The sequence below is a fragment of the Enhydra lutris genome, unplaced genomic scaffold (assembly GCF_002288905.1).
Source record: "Enhydra lutris kenyoni isolate GAN:26980312 unplaced genomic scaffold, ASM228890v2 scaffoldscaffold10, whole genome shotgun sequence".
NCBI classification, from domain to species: domain Eukaryota; kingdom Metazoa; phylum Chordata; class Mammalia; order Carnivora; family Mustelidae; genus Enhydra; species Enhydra lutris.
In genome coordinates this window covers 19,193,350-19,215,303 of record NW_019154094.1, presented here as the reverse complement: position 1 = coordinate 19,215,303, position 21,954 = coordinate 19,193,350, and the positions used below count along the sequence as shown (strand labels likewise).

Here is a 21,954-nt window from a genome sequence, read left to right as displayed (position 1 = left end):
GGGGAAAAGCCGTGCTTCTGGTTACCAAAAAAATAATGTCAGGAGGGTGGATGTCGGACATATCGAGAGATAGATATTTACCAGCACATAAAGAAATCCACAGGAAGAAAGTTCAGATTTGGCAAAAAAGGCAGGGATGCCAAATGAACAAGCTGGGAGCCATCTTCAGTTCCCACATCCCATCTACCACAACGAACCAGCTACTGAACTTCTCAGCGGCACCTGCCGGGATACACTACATCGTATTCCAACCAGTCCCGACCCCCAACATCAGCTGAGTGTTTCACCTTTTTTACCCAAGGACCCATGAAATGAGTCCTGGACCAAGAGTGTATCCCTAGACTTCCCCACAAGTTCCTAAGAAGCAAAACTTCCAATGCTAAGATAAAGTATTTGCAGAGGAAGGAATGTCAAGAGAAACCTCGAGAAAACCTTATCACAAATTGTGATTAAAAAAAAAAAAAAAAAAAATGTAAGCGCAAGTTGACTATCAAAATGGAACCCGGTCCAAGCAGACTGCAAATGATCTTTGCTTTCCCTTTTGTCTGCTGGTACTTCCCCTCCCTGTCTGTGAGTCTCTCCTGTATTAACTCATAGCTATTTGTTCCTCTTAAAAAGAGGACTCCATCACAGTGCAGTTATGTAAAGGAGAAAAGATTTCATTAAAACCCCTTTAGGGAAGGATCTCTTAGGGCAAGCTTTCAAAGGCTAGGAAAATAATATTTTGTCATGGGTGTCACACAAAAGTACCAACAAAAGAGGAAAACGATTAGCCCGCTGGAAAGAAGAGTGTGTCTTACTTACCCGGAATAGGGATAATAGGGATACTTTCATTGGGGACGACCCGAGGTGAACTGCTATCTTCCACATAGAAATGAGCTGTCTGAAAACATTTCCTGTGCAGCAAAGAGAAAAACATGCAAACAGTGAGACCAGAGAAATACACTTGGAGTTCATTTTTTCCCATTCTTCCTTCACAGATTTTACCAGCTTTAAATACCACACAGCACTGAGTGCAAGCCCATGGAAAAGTAACAAGATTTAAGAAGGACAACATTCCATCTATTGGAAGAATCCCCAATAGCTGAAGAACATAAATATATATATATATATATATATATATATATATATATATATATATATATAAAATATACATATGTATGTATGTATTATATATTTTATTGTACCATATCTCTCCTGAGAGTTAAAAGGAGAAAGCTTACTAGTGAACTGCTCTAATCCACCAAAACTTGGCATCCACAGAGCAAAATTTGCTCCACACACTGTTAGGATGACCCCACAACAGTTCTAAATTTGACCCATTAACATCATTTGGTCTTCCCACACCTCCAGCCCCAAGTTCAAAACCACACCTCAAATCCTCCCAAACGCAGTCATCAAACAGCCCCAAGTACACAATAGCAGCACATTGTCAGTGCTCGGAAGGCCCCCGAAGCTACATACAGCTCTCTAAGAGGGTCGGAGGGCTCGGAAGGGGCAAGCCCTCAGAATCTGGGGCCCTGGCCAGACAACACTGGGGAGAAGAACCTGGAGCTCACAGGTGTCCCCTGCCTGTTGTCTGTGTTATTTTACCTGGACTTCAGGCAAAGCAGAGAGCAAACACTGGTCATCACAGGACACGCAGTGCACAGAAAAGCCATCAGCAGCTCACTCAGCCTCTGCCTACTGATGCCGGCTGGCCCTCGGCTTTCCAGCATCCACGTCACTGCTCATTGCGGCCCTAATGAGCTGCCGGAAGCACAGGCTGAATATTTAATGAGGCTGCTCAGCGTGAATGGCTATTGTGACCAGAGAAGGGTCCCTGTTCATCTGGCCGAGGGGCTTCACCGTAGCTGCCCCTGCTGCTGGGGCTTTTAGCCAAGCAGGCGGCATCCTTCTGCTGCTCGGTGTCCCTGGGACCCAGCCCGCTCCTGGGGCGCCCCACACCAAGCCCCGATGACACACTCCAGCTCTGCTGTTCCCGGGGGCTGCATTCCAACCACTAGAGTAAGTCAACTTTTCTTCAGAGCTGTCTTTGCTCATTTAATCCAAAGTATCCTGCGATGATTCCGCTGGGCACGGCACTTTTCTTTCAGCAGCGCCTGTTTCCAGACGGAAAGCAGCTCTAACCGATTGTACATTTGGGCACTGTTCTAGAAGCAATCTGGACTGCTGCTCCATGCCATTAGGGGGTTCTGAACATAAGTCACTCCTACTCGGCACATGTCTTGCAGGACTGCTCTTGCAAAGGGCTGAAAATGATGTTCCCCTCCCCCCGTGAATTGCCTGGCATTCGTAATATAAATAATAAAACAAGTTTTCATCACTCATCGTTAGCTGTCTTTACCTAAATTTGGAAAGAACGTCAGTCAGTCTGACTTAAGCTACACGGATATGAAATGCACAAAATGTTTTAGGGCTCTGATAATAACCAGATCTTCCACTAAATGTGAAAATGATGGAAATCCATGTGGAAAAAAAAAAAAACACACACACACACCACACACACACATGATTTTGTCTGAGGGAATTGCTTCTTTCTGTTTCTAAATCAGTCATCAAGTTTTCTAATCTCGGATTCCTGTCTCCCTCAAATTTGCATGGATTTCCAGAAAGTAGCATTCAAGTAAAAATACAGGTGATGAACTCCACAAGCGAGGTACAACCTTAACCACCTAGTGTCGTAGATAGAGATGACCTGCTTTTGTTGAGATCCTGGACCACTCAGGAACTTCCTAGCCCAAAGAAGTGCTCTCCAGCACCGAAACAAATGACATGCAAATCATCAGGTCAGACTTGAACTAGCTGAAACCACACACACACACACACACACACACACACCCACACACAAACACGCACGCACGCAAATAAGTCTCCTATTTTAAGACATAACTCCTACACCTGTTAAATTTCTAATATATAAAGCTATTAGTACATAGAACTGCTATTAGTCAACGTAGTGCCCAAGTCAGGTGACTCTGAAAGGATAAACTGTATCATCGATTCTTTTTCTGGAAGAAGGCAGGCACGCCATCCACTCACTGTTATGTGGGGAGCTAGCAGCTTTGCATTCTCTTTGGGGAAAAAGGAAAAGGGCAGCGTGTACCGAAGCACATCACACCCCAGTGCGCCATGTGCTGCTGTGTATAATGGATTTTCCCTGGAGCAAAATAACCCTGTGATTGTCAGAGAAAAGTGCACCGCCGCGGATGAAGGTCAGAAATCTGGGAGACGCAGCTCTCCACATCGGCACCTCGGTGCAGGTCAAACCTACTTTCCTCCCGCACAAGGACTCAGGTGGACCATGACCTACAGAACTTTGGGGAAACACCTTCCCTCAGAATAAAGGTTTTGGGGGACTCAGCAAACATCGATCCAGCACCCCCCGCTCGGCACGGAGAGGGCAGGCAATGCCTTCTCCCTGCAACTGCCTAGAAGCTTTAAAGCCGCTTCCTTAAGCCCGGCCAAGCATTCAAATTGCATACATAATACATGATGTCAGCAGAAAAATTAGGAAATACAAAGGCATGAAAAGGAAAAGCAATCAATTAAAGTTACTCTAAATCGTCTACCTAGTGACCAACACTATCGGCATTTGAGGAGTATATCCTTCCACGCTCTTCCTCTTTTATTACTGTCCCTCAAACATCTGCGATGAGGGGGCAGTGCAGTTTGACCAAGAAGACAGACAAGGTGCTTCTCTTGGTCAAGATCTGCCATAAACAAGTCAACAACCGATTTCACGTAGTCAAGGGGCATGAAGAGAGTAAGAGAGGCTGAGCCTGTCACCACAGCGGAGACCCGAATGAAGAGGATTAGCCAAGGGCAGGTGTCTGGGAGGACGGCTCCCGGCAGGTCAAAGAGCTCGTTCAAGAGCAGAGTGAGCTTGTGTGTTGCAGGAACTGAAAGGACGCCAGAGGTAAAGCAAGGGAAGGGCGGCAGGAGGCAAGGGTGGAGGGGTGGCCTAGGGCCAGATCATGACAGCTCCAAAGCCGCAAGCGTCGATGGTATCTACCGGAAATGGAAAGCTGACCAAGGGCTTCAATCAGTGGGGGGCACAGTCGGACTCGTCTCCTTCCAAACGCTCATTTTGGCTGCTATGGGACGAGCGGGGAGGACAGGACAGCAAAAATGGAGTGAGGACATCCATCGGGGGCTCCTGTTGTCATCTCACACGCAGAGACACACGCACAGTCTGTTTTCTGTTGTGTTTGTAACAAAACTAAACCATACTGTACTAACTCTCCCTTACAACCAACAGGAACTGACATAGTCATTAATGCTTTCTCCCCCATTTTATGGCTGTGTCACATGGTCAGATGTTTAGCCCTTAAATCACTAATTAAAAAAAAAAAAAAGCAGGCCTCTGGTAAAGATTTTATTTATTCATTTGAGAGAGTGGAGAGAAAGAAAAAAAAGAGAGAGCACACAAGCAGGGTGAGCAGGAGAGGGAGAAGCAGATGTCCTGCTGAGCAGGGAGCCCGAAGCGGAACTCGATCCCAGGACCCTGGATCATGACCTGCGCAGAAGGCAGACGCTTACCCGACTGAGCCACCCAGGCACCCCTGGTGGTCTGCTTTGACTGAAAGGCTGATTCAGATGCTGGTTTGGTGTCAACTTTTCACCATCATCGACCACACTGAGGTGAACTCTTTTGTGTGCAAATTAGACACTGTGGGTTTAATACCTAAGAAAAGCAGCTGGTCCAAGGGTCCAACATGACTCTGGGTCTGAACTCACTCCTTTCAGAGAAGTCCCACGAGGGATTGTTTTTGGCCTTCAGCAGTATCCAGGGATAAACAAGTAAAGGCCTCTAAATGCTTCCACTGTGATGTGTTTGAAGAGGCAGTATTGTCTCTCATTTTGAGCTCAGGAGAATGGGGACAGAATTTCTGAAAATGCTCAAGGGGGTCACTATGCATACAATTTCAAATTTCTGCCTGGGTCCGATTCGCTTTCAACTTATTCTAAAAATGCCCCTTGAATGAAACAGATTCTGGATCATAAAGGGCCATTTTTCTAAAATTATCATTTCTTTACAATGAACATTTACTTAGCAAATACCTTAAAAAAGGAAAGAAAACAATGAAGTGCACCATGTTTGGAATGAAAAATACATTTACAAGTTAAATTACCAATTACAGTCTGCTGGATCCCCACCGTACATCTCATGTTCTTCCCTTTCCCCCTTTCTTTCATCCCTTCCTTATTGTCCCTCTACTCACCATCAATATGTCTCCCTTGGGAAATGAGAACAGATAAATTTTTTCCAATGACTCTGACCAGCTTAGTAATGATCCAAATTAGGTAACTTCTGCTTCCCTTAATCTACCTTTGCAACAGATTCTGCTGATACTGAGTTTCCTAAATTAGGTACACCTCCATATTGAAGGGTCCTGAAGTCAGTCAGTCAGTCACTCTCTTTCTCTCACACATAAACACGTAAGTCAGTAAGGTTTCAGTCAAGGGGTGGTTATCAGTGAGCTACATATCTATCTCTTTGGTCTGGGGAGCTTTTAAAACGCCCATGCTGGATGAACCCCACCCCTAGTGATTCTAGCTGAGCAGCTCAATGGTTGGGGAACAGGTCTGTGTCATCTGGAAAAACTCCCCCGAGGACAATGGTGTGTGCTGTCCCTGGTTAAGCAGCGCAGTGATACAGGGGAAATGGTTCCAGACTCTAAGAAAGCCACCAAAGAAACAAAACAGTCTCAGATGGCATGTACCATGAAAGTGACCATAAAAGTAAGCATCTAGAATTTATAGGGTCCCAGATGGGATAAAAAACCGTAGTTGAGAATTTAAGGATGCTAATGTAATCCTCTCAAATTCAGTAAAAAATAAACTGTATTTCATATACTTAAATAAGAATTTGAAAGGTCTTCTCCTCTGTTTCTTTTGGAACCTAAGTTCTCAGAAAGAGGATGGCATTTCCTCAAGTTGAAGCATCATCTTCTGCCACCCGTACTGGAGAACTGTTTCCTCAGATCACAGACTTCGCAAGTGAAAGTTTTTCTTTCACAGTCAAAGCGACTCTTTAAGCCACCTTCGTGGACGGTTCTGCTTATCGACCAATTAAATTTTAGTTTCTGTCGTGGAATTGAACTGTATTTACTTATTAAGTAACTCATGGATGTTCTGATGTCCTTATTCCAAGTGTCCCACCACTTGAATGAAACTGAAAAACACGGAGTTAGATGGCGCTCTCAAACTCCTCCCCATGAAGAAATATCAAGATAGAGTGACAGCAAACAGTCACTGAATGCTTCTAAATAGGAACAAGAAAGACAACCCGGTGGGCACAAGGTCATTTTCCTCAGTTCCAACTCAAGAGGTGTAGGGACCAGAAGGCAAACAAAAAGGGAGATGCACATTTATTGGTCTCTGAGTTGGTACACTTCTTACATGCCTCTCTTAGAAAAACTGCCTCTCAGCATTGAATGCCAGTCTACCGTTTAAACATATACATTCTTCATATAACACAGATCCTAAATCCAAGCCAAGGGTTTCCGGTGCTTGACCGAAGATGGCCAACCTATTAGATATATGTGCATCTCAGGAAAAGTTCTAAGTAGCAAAATGCAAATGCACTTTATGTATCACTCTCCATTCATCCATTTTTAGAAAACGAACGTGGGCTCTTAAATTTTAAGACTTCTAGGAAAGGCTTGACTGGAAGTCAAGAGGATAATGTGGGATACCTTCTCTAGCAGCTCATCAAACCGATATGGATTCTGGCCAGCAGCTCCCTCGGTCTCAAGCCCAATCCCATGATCCGTGGTCCAGGCCCGTGTGGTGCCCGAGGTCTCGTGCATGGGTGGATCAGTCTAGCTTGCGTGCAGCCCACGGACACATTAAGCGGGTAGTCAGGAAGTCATGACCGTTTGGTCTTGGACTAAAATTCCTAAAAATAACCTCTTATTTCTTCAGATAAGGGAGAGATTTTGAAGAGAGAAGCTTTTTCAAACACCAAGGAATCTGTGCTGGAGAGAAAGCAATAAATACAGTAGACATCCACCAGGATCCGCAAGCCCTCAGTGTTGGCTCTCCGAGCTCCGAGCTCCCCACTAGAGCGCGCGCGCACGTGGCCAGCACGGGACAGGCCCGGGGTGCTTAACTGCTTCTCTGGATGAGAGAGAGAGAGACAGACAGACAGACAGATGGACAAACGCTCCCCCACTGCAGATGCTCTGACAGCATTTTATTAGCATCAGTAATTGCTCAAGTTACAGAGACTAAGATGCAGCCAACGAGGAAGAGGAGGAAGAAATCTTTAGACCTGCCCTTCTCCCTCCCCATCTCCTTCCAGTCATCTGACACACCCTTAACCCAGAATCCCCAGAGTGACCAAAGTCCAACGGAAAGACTCATTTCTTTGTTTCAGTTTCTTCCCCCAGATACTCACATCGATAACTTTGCTACCTTCATTCTTACTTAAAACCCTTCCTGCCCCTCTGACAAGAATCTGGGAAATAGGTGACAGAGACTTTTCGAAAACAAGCTGCTGATCTTGGGTCCGGGAAGGCTGAATATTGGAAATACTGAAATTCCACTTAGCACCACCATATATCAAAAAGGGTCCTGAAAAGGCAGCATGTCCAGCCCTGCCTACAGGACCAGCGGTTTCTGAGATGTACAGACATCTGGGTCAAAGCGTACATCCCTTTTGACAAGCCATGAGAGGTCCCATTGTTCTCATTCTGGGTCCCTGGCTTATGACCACACTGCCCTTGACCTCACTGCCGCGGGGGCCCACGCGAGGGAAGACCACAAGACCGTTCCGAGAAGCTTCCACAAACCGGGGATGACAAAATAGTGGAACGGTGTGTAGGGGTCAGAAGTCCAGTCACTGTCTTCCAATTAAGCTCCACGGTTTTATCATCATATCAGGGTGACAAGGACTTTGTCATGCAGCGTGCAGCTCAAAATGCTAATGGCGGACTAGAACAGGCAGTTGGCTGAGCTGCTGCTGCATATTAATTAAGCAATCTTAACTGATTTATATACTGCCCTCATTTAAATTTACAGTGCCATGCCTGCTAATAATCCCATTTATTTTCATGCTGTTGACTACAGAAAGCACATTAATATTTACTTTTGTGAATGGATCTGTTATAGTAAACCATGTATGAATAAGAGCCACTTATAAATAGAAAGTTGAGAACATTCACGTGCCTTCAAGGAAGATGATGGCAAGCTGTGTTAAAAAGATGGGGATTGATTTATTAGGGCAAAATGTTTCTGGAAATTGAAGTGACAAAGACAACAATAGAAGGAAAAGCCTGTGGGCGTTGCTGGGCTTTTCCTCAAAGGGGAGAGTCTGCTTGCAGTAACTCAGGGGTCCCACTTGGAAAAGAGCCCACTTTAAGGTCGGAGTTGACATTTTTTTCGGCTGCCACCACTCACTTGCTGTTCAGTTCCCTTTACTGTATGTGAAAGGATTCTGTTTGTATAACTCTGTTTATCCTTGTATTATCTTCCCAGGACAGAATCTTCTAAAAGAAGAATTCGGAATTGCACTGCTCATTTTCATAGTCTCCAAACCGTAAAAGGCACATGTGATCTGACAAATATCAAAGTACTTTTGGGAATCATCAAATGACATACTTCACATCGGGGCAATTCTGGAAATCCTGGGACATATGGTTGTCATACCTTGGATAAGTACAGCCTGTCAGATGTGAGGAGGAGATGAAGGGAAGAAGGAAAGAGGAAAAGTGAACCAAACTATGAAGACAGATGAGGTGTGAGAGAGGATACGTGTATCAAACGAGAAGAGGTTTCAAAATATTTTAGACCTCACATGGTCAGGAGAGGTGGCCCATTCAACTCTTATTATAGCTGAAAGTGACAAAAGTCTGATTTCTGCAGTAAGAACTTCACTGGAGGATACAAAGTGCCTGCAATTACCGTCTGAGGAATGTGGGAGGAAATTAAATTATATGCACCTAAGTGGTCTCAGCACAATACACTTTCATGCTCAATATCAAGTTTGCCAAGCAATCCTTGGAGAGTCCTAGGAATGACTGAAATTGTGCTAATGCTTTCCAGGAGATAAGACAGCAGAGGTCATTTCATAAACCACATTTTGACCAGACCGAGAACATGAACAGAGCAGTTTTTACGTCGTGGCTGGCTTTCAGCAAGGGAGCTCTAACAGCACTGTCCAGTCCTTTGAGCTCTTACCCAGAAGAAGGCTTCAAGTTGGGAGCTTTGAGGTAGCTGCCCTGGAATGTTCTCAATTTTTGGACTGAGGCTTAAGGGACTCTCCACCTCCCCTTGCCACTGTTTCAAGGCAGGGACACAATCCAGCACGGATGGAGGCGCTTAAAGGGGACAGGATGGTCTGACTCCTTTTGGGCAGGAGGTGGGAAATGAAAACTCACATTTTATTCCCTGCACATGATTCAACATCTGTAACATACAGTGTTCCGGTAAACACTTACTGGCGACTATCTCATGAACATGTTAAGTCAGTCAGATTTCACCAGGAAGAGTGTTATTTTAAGGATTTAGCGAGGTATGACATGTCTTTTCACTAAACAGTCTTATTTAGTACTTTCTAAATACTTGGGACCATCTGGGAAAGAGAAAAGTTGATCCAGACATCACACTATCAACCAGGTCAAATTCCAAACGATTTAAGAATTCAACATGAAACTTTGAAGCCATAAGAGTACTAAAATAAGTCATCTCAGAATGGAGGAAGACTTTCTAATGCAGACTCAAAATCTGGAAACCAACAAAGAAGTTTATGGGGAAATTTGAGTATATGGCGTCAAAGAAACAGCATGACTATAGTTCAGAGACAAACCACAGATGAGGAAAAAAATATCTGCAACCCTGATTGCTGACAGTCATCTCTCTCGATTAGAAAAAGACCAACAATGCAAAGGAAAAATGAGCAAAAGACCTACAGTTTAGGGCAAAAGAAACACAAAGGACACTAACACGAAAGGTACTCTGCCTCACTCATGATAAGAGAAAAAACAGTCCAACTATACTAACGCACCATTTTCCCCCCACCCATGAGGTTGGAAAAAATCACCCCCGTTTGACAACACACGGTGGTGGGTAAGGTGTAGGGAAACAGGGATTCCTGTGTTGCCGAGAGAAGCCGCCCTGCGTATGGCACCAAGGAGGGCAAGTTGGCGCCATCCATCAAAATTACAAATGCCTATCACTCCTGACACGGCCCATTTCCTGACGCTATCCTACAGACAGACCTCTCCACTTGCACAAGGACATCAAGTTATTCACCTTGGTACTGCCTGTAATAACAAAAGACTGGGAACAACCCAAATGACAGCCATACGGGATTGCTGAAATAAATCAGGACAACTATACAGAGGAAGAGTGTGCATCCGTGAAAAAGAACAAGGAAACCACAGACCCCTAGAGAAAAGTTGCATTAAGTCAAACAAGCAAGGTGTAAGACAGTAGACACAGCATTCTACCGTGTGAAAGGTCTGGGGATAGAGGTTCCTATTTGCTCACACAGCCCGCCCCCAATGTCCGGAAGAAGGATGACAAACCAGCAGTCAAGGTTACCTATTTGCGGGAGTCAGCTGGGTAGATGGTCAGGTGGGTGGGTGACCAGATGGAGATGGAGGGGTATATAGAATATTAAGCTCTTTCATTTTCAGGTGTGTCAAGTATGACCTATGCAAAATTTAAGTCAATTACTGTGTTTTTGAAAAATACTTGGGTCTGATTTTTTTTTTTAAAGATTTTATTTATTTGACAGACAGAGATCACAAGTAGGCAGAGAGGCAGGCAGAGAGGAGGAAGCAGGCTCCCTGCCAAGCAGAAAGCCCGATGCTGGGCTTGATCCCAGGACCCTGGGATCATGACCTGAGCTGAAGGCAGAAGCTTAACCCACTGAGCCACCCAGGCGTCCCTGGGTCTGATTTTTATTTATTTTTTTTCCTTCTCTGTTCTGGCGGGGGATAATTGGCTGTCACTTCTTGCAGCCTGTGTCCGGCCTTCACGGGCTCTGTCCACGTGCAGACTACACAGGCATCCCCCTCCCGCTGTGGGCGGGGACCGTTCAAGACAAGTGAGGTCAGACCAAACGGGCAAATGGCTATTACCCTGGGGTTTATGTGCACAGACTTTGCAACAGCTACTGTAACTGTCTGGAGGGTTGCTATTCAGGCAGTTTTGGGGGCTCTTCTCCTGATTCCGGCCACATTTTGGACAGGATGCAGACCAGGACAGGAAATGAGAGTGGATAGAAAGAGGCCATGGCAGGAGATGAGAGGCTGACGGCCCTGTTTCCCGGAAGCACCTGCAGCCTGGTAGAGGAGGGCGGGGCCCTTGTTCTCTGGGAGGCTTTTTATAGAGCAGCAGAGGACAGAACTGGGTCAGGAGGCTGCTGCCAAGGCTCCTGGGGTAAAGAAGGAGGGAGGAGAGGGGAGAGTGAGCTGGTGGTCTTCAGCACACACAGCCGTCAAGAGGAACCAGGAACTGTAGGCCCCGGAGGAACAGAGAATGGCAGGGCAACCGCCTAAGGGATGGGGGCGATCTGAGCCCCTGGAGGACAGGATCTCTCCCTGGCCCGCTCTTCATCATGGATTGATTAGCGAAGCCCATCCAGCAGTGAGGAGAAGGGGCGCCGCTCAGGACTCAGACTACCACGGGGCTGTCCCACCTCAGCCACCCAAGCTGCGGAGCCCAGACAAGTAACTTCTCAGAGTCTCTGTCGTCCAATCCTCTGGGTGGGGAAATTTATTACAGGCACTAAGCACTTCACATGTACTCCACCATTTCCTCTCCACAACAACCCCATGAAAAGGAACTATCACTGGACCTACCCTTAGATGATGACAACAACAAAGCCTTAAATGGCTCAGAGGGCTTTGTTCAGTTGCTTAAGGTCCCACAACTGGGAAGAGGTAGAGCCACGGTGAGAACCTGTCTCTCCCTGAGCCAAGGTCTGTCTGTCTTTGCTACTACATGATCAACAAAGTAAAGTAAAATATGGGATTCATAATCAGGTGGATTGTACAAACACTTGGAGCTTTCCAAGACAGTACTTAACTTCTAGATCTAAATGAAAGTCATCATGCTCTCCCCAAACTTCCGGCACTCAGAAGTGGAGAAGAAACCAGAGAGACTGGGTAGCTTGAGACAAAATACAACCTCCTAGGAACTAAAATACATTTGTAATAAGCCATTCCCACATCTGGGGCTAGGAACATAAATCAGAGTCAACCACAGGCCACCTAGCTGTGGCATTGTGTCTGAAGAGAACCTAGAATGAGATGGGTGTTATCTCTGGGGGGCCTGCGAGCTGAGCCACTCTGTACTGTGTTACAGTCAGAAACACATTATGACAGACTGGGCACGAATACTAGGCATTTACATGATGTTGAAGGTACTTTCTAAGACTAGAATTTGAGATTGAGCTAAAGCTATGCAGAGGGGTTTCTTGTTTCACTTGTTTCACTTTTTACCACTGGAGTTTTGGAAACAGATTAGAACACTGAAGTAAAAAGTAAAAAGATCTTAGAAAGAATAATTACATTACCGGTGTCTGCAGTTACCCCTTTTCCCTACAAGGCCAAAACCATACCATGTAGCTTAAAAGAGGATAGATCATAGAATTTCTCATTCATCTTCCACAGTTCTTGTACTCTACCTTCTCAGATCTCCTAAGTATACCTGATTAGAGTCGATGGGTATCTAAAATTTTATCTCAATGATCTGACTTATCCTCAACCAAGGCAGATGAATCATTCCATGTAAAAACTCTAAGGTAAATACTAAAAATTTGTTCACTGAAAGTAATAAACTACTCACAACACAGTATTAGGGAATTATCATAATTGGCAATATTAAATATTAATTATCATATTAAGTAGAGTTTGTATAGATAAGCCTTATAAAAATATTATCAAGAGGCCCATGTGGGGTGATTAAGATCACATGATCAGGACTTCTAAAGGTTTGCTGTAAATCATTCCAGGACAACAATTTTTCCCAGTATTCGAGCCACGTAGAACACGTGTGCTTTCATTTTTAAAAAATTTCACTCTTACGGAAAAACACGTCCTTTATCCCCATTTGCTCACTTCTCTCTTCCTTTCCTACTCTTCTTCCTTAGCTATGTATACATTTAGATTTCTAAAAGATATTTTTCACTTGTAAGGCTAAATGCATGCATTTTTTTATAGCTCTGAAACATGCAAACATCTGAAATTTTGGAAAGATAATGGATGCAACTGACATACAGACACACCAACACAGAACATTCCAGTATGTCCCCTTCTAGAAATAAACACCCCCCGCCCCGAAACCGCCAAATAAAGCAGAGCAAGCACACGCGGGACATACTTTCATTGCTACCAGCTACCCGCAAGCCATGTTGGTATTTGTAATTCTTACTTTTGGGAGTTGGGGTAAGACAGGTAAGTTGCAGCACTGTGCTGTCTACAGGACTTTCATCCCCAGAGCAACAAAACAAAAATCCAGCAAGCCAGTCCCAGCCAAAGAGGCATCCCCCGCTTAAGCTTGACCGCCCCTCACCTGCTCCCCTTCTCTCCTCTCTCCCCAGAAGAAGGCACTTCACGGAAACGTCTGGGAAAGCCCTTGGACTTTACTTTGTTACACCCTCTAAACAGACAAAAAACAAAAGAGAACAGGTATAGAAGACAGTACTTTCAATCGACCACCAAGAGTTCCACATGAATGCCCTCCCTCCCACCTAATACAAACATACCCACCATCGGTCCGAATTTGGGGCATTTTCAAAAGAGAAAGCTTACACATAAAGGGGACTGGGTTTATCAAGGTTTTTTTCTTCAGTTCCTTAAGGAATAGGACAATGGGAACTTTGCTCTTAAAAGTGGTGGTTACAGGCTGGAAACCCGTAGGACTCCTGGTGTTGATGGTAGGTAAGGCTATCGCAAATCCAATCATGACTGGATTTTCCCATTCATACATCTAACCTTCCACTTTTGGGAAGATCCTTTGGCAAATGCAATCATTTAAGACACCATTAAAGTTAATAGAACTCAGCAAAACTGTCCTAAGGATCATCTGAACCTCCCCTCTGTCTGTGGCAAATGTACGTGAATGTGGTGTCTTTAGACCAACCGGGGTCTTGTCTTCTCCCCAGGCATGCCTCTCCTCTCCAGACACTTCCCAGATTCACAACCCAGACCGGGGAATTGGAGGGAAGCCGTCATTGAGTTACATCTATGTAACTGGTCTGACACTCAGTTTCCCTGTAAAACTTAATAACGGCAGCATCTGAGTCTTGTTTCTAGCTCCTGAAAGATAAATTTTTTGTTCCACGGAAACACTGGAAGGTGTTTGCTCAATTATATTTATTTCCCTAATAACCTAGGCTATAGGGTTTCACACTGGAATGATTCCTATTCTTTCCAAACTCTGTTGATAGAACAGCAAAGGCAGACTTGCTACAAAGTTCTCTTTCATTGGAAGTTCTGTTGAGCCTGACTCACAACTCTGAATTCAGGTGTGTGATTCCCAAAAACACTGGAGAGCTTTTGATTCACCTGGTACTTTTTACTCTGGGATGAACATCCTTGAATTCTCAAGCGTTAGATTTCTCTTATCTTTTAATACTACCTTTCATTTATTTTGATAATCATTAGCCTCTATATTGGGTAAAAGTGCTTGGCACATGAACCAAAATTTGGAGAAGCCGAAAGCTGGGAATAGGATGTAAAAAGCCTGTGTGGGTCAGGGTGGGGGGCAGGGAGCCCGCCGTAATTCAGAACTCCCTGTCTCCCTCTGTTGAGAACATTCCGGAACTACAACTGTCCTCCAAACATCACGAACGTACTCAGTGCAGCGATGAACATTAATCTGAAGAAATCACGAGCATGTTGGAGTGTTTTTGCAAATCTTCATAGAAACTTGAAATTTGCAGCTTCCTAAAATATTTAGACTTCTTCTCAACCCTTAGCCTTACTCTGAATTCTGCCAGATTCACTCTTTCGGGAATTTTGGAGCTGAGCCGGCTATCTCCGCAGCTTTTCCTCACACACAATCACAGGCGCTTAAAACTACCACCCGTAAACTGACAACACGTCGCTGAGAAGCAAATGCCACAAAACCAATAACTAATATCTGGAATAATTGCGGGGGCCACCCGAGCAAGCCCACAGGCCAGACACAAGCGATCCTGCGAGAGAGGACACCTCGTTGTGAGAAACCCGAAGACAGGTGTTGGTTATGTAGCAAGAGACTCCACACAGGAGCTTCCCTTTCCTGAAAAGTCAGTTTGCTTTTAAAAAACGTATCCATCCATTTCCTCCTTAACAGAACCAATCCCTTCTTTTCAGTGTCATGGAGTATGTTTAAATGGCAACCTTCAGCAGTGAATCTCTCCCTGCTTTTGTCTAATGACTACGTGTTAGCCTGTTCCAAGAGCTTCGACTGGCATCTCAGGGCCAACTCGACAGCAGGGGGCCGGTTACTATAACAACTGACAGTTCTTGTGAATTCTGAAAGGCCCCCGAGTAGCCATTTGGGAAACGGTTATCGAGCAGAAAGTTGCCTGGGATCGGCAGCATTAGCTGACACGTGACCCAGATCCCCGGCACGCAGCTGCAGGGGCAAAGGAAAAGCAGTGCCCACCTCAAGGAACAGCTGGGGACCTTAGACGGCTCCCCACCCCCATGCCATTTAGCGTCTCAGAGCAAAGACAGCTTAGCATCGCCATGTCATCAACCCGAGCCCTCCAAGGCAAGCCATACTTTGCAATCATGCAAAGCGCTTTAGCTCTCCCCACTGGCTTGACACATTGTCAGGATTTGATGGGTTGAATCATAAAAAATTATTCCTGATTAAAAAAAAAAAATTCCTGAACTATGGCCACAGATACAGGTTCCAGAGGGGGTGAGGGACATGGGCAGTCACCAGTTTTAAAAGAAAAAGTGATGCCTGGAATACCAGGGGTGCCTTGAGCAGTCTGTTTGCAGAAGAGATAAAGGTGATTGCACAAAGCCGCCACAAAGTGTGAGCTGGAAACCCGGATTTTTCTAGACTTGGTTAAAGCATATAAACCTACTCTTCGTTCCCATTCCCTTCCACACACAAGCCACCTAAGAGCACACCGGACTAACCCAGTGCCTTTGCACAGGCTGAATCCCCTAGCAAAGCATCTGATTCTATGCACAAAAGGAGATTTTATGGGGCGCCTGGGTGGCTCAGTGGGTTAAAGCCTCTGCCTTCGGCTCAGGTCATGATCTCAGGGTCCTGGGATCAAGCCCCACATTGGGCTCTCTGCTCAGCAGGGAGCCTGCTTCCCTCTCTCTCTGTCTGCCTCTCTGCCTACTTGTGATCTCTCTGTCAAATAAATAAATAAAATCTTAAAAAAAAAAAAAGCAGACTTTATTTTGCATGGACAAGGGGCTGTGTGACCACATCTCCCCTCTGGCAATACGGATCTTGCAAGGACCCAAGTGCCCCGCTGTCAGCTCTGACACAGAGCTCTGCAGAGCACTTATGGCTGCGTTCTGTTCTGTGAAAATCACAGCTCAACATCCTTTCCTCCAAGGAGCCTTCCCTGGCTCGGTTTCATTCCCACCCTGCCCTGGCAGTGGTCAGAGCCCATCCCATTCTCCCTAAGTCACAACTACAACTCAGGGGAACCCAAACTCAGGGGACAGCCAGGGGAGGGTAGAGACTGACAGGCTGGCCAGCGGGTGCCCTTCTCCCCCAAAAGATATCACCATGGTTAGCTCTATCCAGCCCACTAATGCCACAGGAGAAGGTGGCAACAATGTTTCCACCTCACCCAATTTATCAGGAGAACCCAGACAGCTGGAGTTTTAAGTAACATCTTCCAATTTTCTAAACAATTCAGATTTTTGAAAACCATGGATCAGCTAAGTAAAATAGGTCTGGGACCTGCATTTCGGATTACCTTCCTTTACCTGCTCATCTCCCCCATTAGCCTACAAGCTGCCTGAAGACAGGAACTTGGTCTTCTTGCTGAATCGCCCGTGCCTGGCACAAACCAGATGCCAGCCATAAAGGGTCTCACATCAACAAAACAAAACCCTAGATTTAAATACTTCTAAAACACACCAGCTCTGTGATCCTGGGCAAGTCATTCCCCTTCTGGACCCAGTTTCCTCCTTTGGGAAGAAGGTGATGCAGTCTGGACCCCTTAGCTCCCACCCAGGTCTGCTAGGAGGATGAAATAGAACGTTTGCTTTGTATAGATTCCACAATTACTGGTTACCGTGATAAGTATTTACGATCACGGTCACATGCATGGGAGACAGCACTCTTAATGGCATCTGTCGTCTCCTTTGTGACTTCCCTGGGTTGGGCGGGACAAATGCTTAGACCGAGTGCAGTCATCGGGGTAAAGCTGGAAGCGGGGGCTGCTAGAGCAGATGCGTGGAGAGCCTGGACCTGTGCTCACGGCCGCTCTGTGGGAATCCAGGAGGGATCCCTGCTCCAGAGGGGCACGTGTGCGGTCTCTCCGTGATCAGGAGAGGGGTATCACCACCTGCCTCCACTCAACATTCACATGCATCTGTTTTCTGGAGCCTCCATTATACTAGCATGACATCCCCCCCCGCAATTTGGGGTCTGCATCCCCTCTGATTTATTATGCTGTCTCCCACTGAACATCCAGGGAAGCAAAAAAAAAAAAAAAAAAAAAAAAGCAACATAAACAAAACTCACTTGTTTTTGTGAATGGCATTCTCAATGAGGAGGCACCAGCACATGGCAAAATTTCTCCCAGTGTAAAGGTGGGAGTAAAAGAGACCTTTTCCCCTCTGCCTGTGAGGGGAAATTGGTGTCGACTGATCTGCCACAGATTTTACAGATGGTTCAGTCATGTGCTGAAGGGGGACAAACATTTCTCAGATCAGATCGTGAAACCTTCCTAATACCCACTAACAAACCTGGGTTGGATGCTACAATAAGCACTTAAGAGTTTCCAGTTTTCGGCTCCAGAGTCCATATGGTTGACTAAGTCCTATTTCAATCAGAGAATTAAAGCTGCCCTATGGGGATGTTTGGGCGGCTCAGTTGGTTAAGCGTCTGCTTTCGGTTCAGGTCACAAACCCAGGGTCCTGGGATCGAGTCCTGCATTGGGCCCCTTGCTCAGCGGGGAGTCTGCTTCTCCCTCGCCCTCTGCTGTTCCCCCTGCTTGTTGCTCTCTGTCAGATAAATAAGTAAAATCTTAAAAAAAAAAAAAAAAAAAAAAGCTGCTCTACATTTCTGGAAAGTTTTTCAAGCTAGAATTATGGTCAATGAGATGCTCAAACTTGACATGAAAGTAATATAGCACTGATGAGCTGGTATAAGAAAGAAAACACAGGTTATCTGATTCAGTATCACAACTTACTGCGTTTCTCAAACCCTTGAAATTCTAGTTGGTCCTGTAAAGTTTTCTTCCACATGACTTGGCAAATGCAAACCAGAGAATTTTTTTTTTTTTTTTTTTTTAAACTAACGTGCTATCAAAACAGGCTGTGGAAAGAAGCAAATGCCTTTGGACATGCTACTCCTCATTTAGGCAAAATAAGCTCATGATTAAGAAAGTGGCTGGGCTCAAATCCAGGATCCACCAAAAATTAACACTGACTTGGGCATGTCACCTGATTTCACCAGTTCTTGGTTTTCTGAGCTGCAAAATGCAGGAATTCCTAGGATTTGAATGCTGATCAGGTGGCAACGTCATCCGCTAAGCACACACACAATATGGTGAAGATTTGAGAAAAGATTCTTGGCTATAAGGCCTTAAGAGATATGAACTCATTTTAGGTGTGCAATTTTGCTTAAAGAGAAAAAAGCTACCTTCAGAGCAATTTTCCTCAAGGTCACGGGAAAAACAAAATTCTAAATGACTTGTCCATACTCCCAGTTCTCCGTGGATACTAAGGGCTTGCCTACAGTAGCCAAGCGATGCTACAAAGCAGGGTAATGAACAAGCTGTACCCCAGGCACAGTGTCTGGGCCGTCTGCACAGAGCTCTTCGCCCAGCCTCTACCTCAAGTTATGCAAATCAGAAAAAAACCTTCCAAAAATGTTCTTCTCCTTCCTGAGTGGCAGCAGCTGTGCGTCTCCCTGTCTTTTCAGGAACGTCAGCACACTGGTGCCATGTAAACAGCTTGTCTTGGTAAGACAGGGGATCTGGAGCTCTTGGAATGAGTTTCTGACTGTTAGAAACTCAAAAGGTGCCTTTTGTTTTCATCCTGAGTAGTAAGGCCGAGATGGCAGACTTCAAAAACTACTCGATTTAGGGCTTCTTCCTCATTTCTATAGACTCTTACAGCTCTGAACCATTGCACGGTGGTTATGGATTACAATATTTAAAAGGCACACTCCCAGCACCATTTGCAAAAGGACACAAACCGTGACTATTGATTTCATCTTTATCAGCTGCCCTACAACCCCAGCCTTTGCTCCAAAACATTTTGCATGCATTTCTTGCTAGCCTCATAGCGACTTCTGCATGGTTAGGGATTTCGGTCCCTACAGCTCTTCAATGCAGATCCTCGTAAGGAGCACTTAAGAACTGTGACATCCTACCTGTGACATCTGAGCTAACCAATGCTCAGAAATTAGGTTCTTCCCCAGACCCATGTTGCTACCTGTAAAGACACTGCTCAAATAGTCCCCAGTGGGCCTCTATGAATCTTCTAGTTGGGGAGGCAGTACAGGAAACAGGTCCCTACCATATTTTCTAGTTTGGGCCAAAGGTGGAGTAATGAGACTCAACTAATGATTGACCTCCAAAGTTGTTCCTTCAAGGAAACTCACTCTTTGCTAAATGATGCCAGTGGGTCTGAATTATGAAGGATACTTCCGGCCACTCAAGCAACATCCATGTGCTCTCCACCTTAGCCTGTGTCCTTGGGGCTGGGTGACCCTCTCTGGCCCATGGTGAGCAAATGGAACTGTGGGATTCCAGTTCTGGGTCATGCGGTTGAAAACAAGGTGCCTCCTTGATTTTTCTACTCTGTGGCAGCCATTTGGGAAACACACGTCCCAGGAAGAGAGGCTACAGGTGGAAGAGGGCTGCGCAGCTCCATGAGACTACACACAGGTGACAAGGAACCTTCGAGTGGTGAGACCACGAGGGTGTTAGGGTACATCTACGGAGGCTCATGCAGCCAATCCCGAGTGAAGTAGGCTGACCATGGGGCTTCAGAGAGGGCCGGGTGGTGGGTCAGTCATGCCTCTAACCTAGTTACTTAGGGACGGGCTCCTCCAGAATGGCCTCTAGGCTCATTGGGAGTGTCAAAGGAACCTATCTCATTAGCCTTTCCTTTTTTGGCCCAAAGCGGTTCTCCTCAGTTGGTTCACCTACATTTACACTATATTTAGCTCCAGACATGTGACTTGTAGCTATTTCTAGGATAAATACTTGGCACTACTGGTATTCAAAAGAATGAACTCTAGAAGGAACTTCCAAAAGCTATTTTCAAGCAATGCTTTGAGCAAGGACCCACTATCAGAAAGTGAATAACTACACACGGGTTACACTTAGGGGACAGCATTTCTTGAGGTCTGTCAATCCGAGGCTATTAGAGAACAACTTTTTAGGCACACCAGGACCCAGAATTACAATCTGATTTCTCCTGAAGTCGGGAGTAACAGAGCCACTGTGGCTTGTCACCTGCCAGGTGCTGGGTCACCCTCTCCCTCAGCGAGCCTAAGGGACACGTTTCTTAACTGTTTTGCAGATGGAGAAGCTGAAGGTGGTAGAGTCGTTTTGTCAAAGACCCAGCTCCTCTGTCCTCTGTCCCCCCTTGGCCCCTCTCCTAGGGGGCCCTTTTCAAAGCTCTTATTTTAATTCCAGTGAGTTAGCAGAATAGTGTTCTATCCGTTTCAGGTGGACCGTGCGAAGATTCAACGCCTCCACACACCAGCCTGTGCTCCTCCCGACATGGGACCGCTTCCTCATCACTGCCCTCCACTGGAATACACCAGGATATGCACCAGGAACCTGCTGTATATCTGGGCACTATATACCTGAGCTCTCTCTCTATATATATACAAAAAAATTTTTATTTGTTGGTTTTGAACCTCCTAAATACCCATTTTCACCCCTTTGGGAATAACTACACCCCTGCTAGTGACACCTACTCGGAGGCCATGGGTAGCGAACGCCGGAACCGGCTCCAAATCCAGCCTGGGTGCCTCTGGGCCTGTGCTGCCCCCTCAGCCCTACATAGCACGGCTGCTTTCTCCTGTTGCCTTCCTGTCACGTGGTTCCCGCATGCCTTTCCATCCTGCTTCAGAGAAGGTACATATCCCTTCAGGTGGCACCCAGAACCTTCAGGGTCTGGCTCTTTCCGTCCCCATACTGTGCTCCAGTGACGCTGGACACAGGGATGCGCTTACGACTGGCCGGCTTCTCTCCAGACCTATACACCCTCTTGCTAGCTTCCAGCTGCTTGCTCTCCAAGACCCAGGGTGGACATCAGCCCTCCAGGGAGCTTTCCCTGATCCTGCCACCCCCTCTCTAGGCCTGGATGAAGTCCTACCTTTGTGCCAGCACAGCACCCTGGATTCCAGCCTCCATTCTCTATGCTCCATTTTATGGACTCGTCTGCTTCCCCCAACTCTTGGGAGAAAGCTCATCCCCTGATCCCCAAGCCCAGCATGATGGGCAGCAGGCATGACAGAAACACGGCACGAACAGAGAAGGTGCATGGGGGTCCCGTGCCCAGGCAATCTTAGAAACCACTTTCTCCTTTCTTTCACAACGCGATGCTTCTCAACTGCTGTCTGCGGCTCTAGAAATCCTGCAGCTGAGATGGGACTGGAAGTGGCCCGTTTTTCCTCTCCATGGCCCAGGCATTCATGGCACCGCAGTCCTCACGGAGACTCTGAGGCTGACCAGGCTGAGCTCCCGTGCCTACCTTATTCCTTTCCTCCTACGTGACTGCGTCATTCTCTGCCATCCACGTCTTTTTTCTCAGCGGAAATCCCTCCCCTTCTCAT

At 46.0% G+C, this 21,954-nt stretch overlaps 1 protein-coding gene across 2 annotated transcripts in view; it reads right to left on the bottom strand.

Moving 5' to 3' along the window:
• Positions 1-21,954, bottom strand: part of LOC111143893 (protein tyrosine phosphatase, receptor type G) — a 700,723-nt gene that overhangs the window by 56,773 nt on the left and 621,996 nt on the right. Inside the window, exons 14-15 of one of the 2 annotated variants that reach the window (XM_022497940.1) lie at positions 13,531-13,617; positions 805-896 (exon numbers count right to left, since the gene is read on the bottom strand). In XM_022497940.1, coding sequence (XP_022353648.1) covers positions 805-896; positions 13,531-13,617 — 179 coding nt within the window. The remainder of the gene's footprint in view (positions 1-804; positions 897-13,530; positions 13,618-21,954) is intronic. The other variant, XM_022497941.1, reaches the window with a different exon arrangement.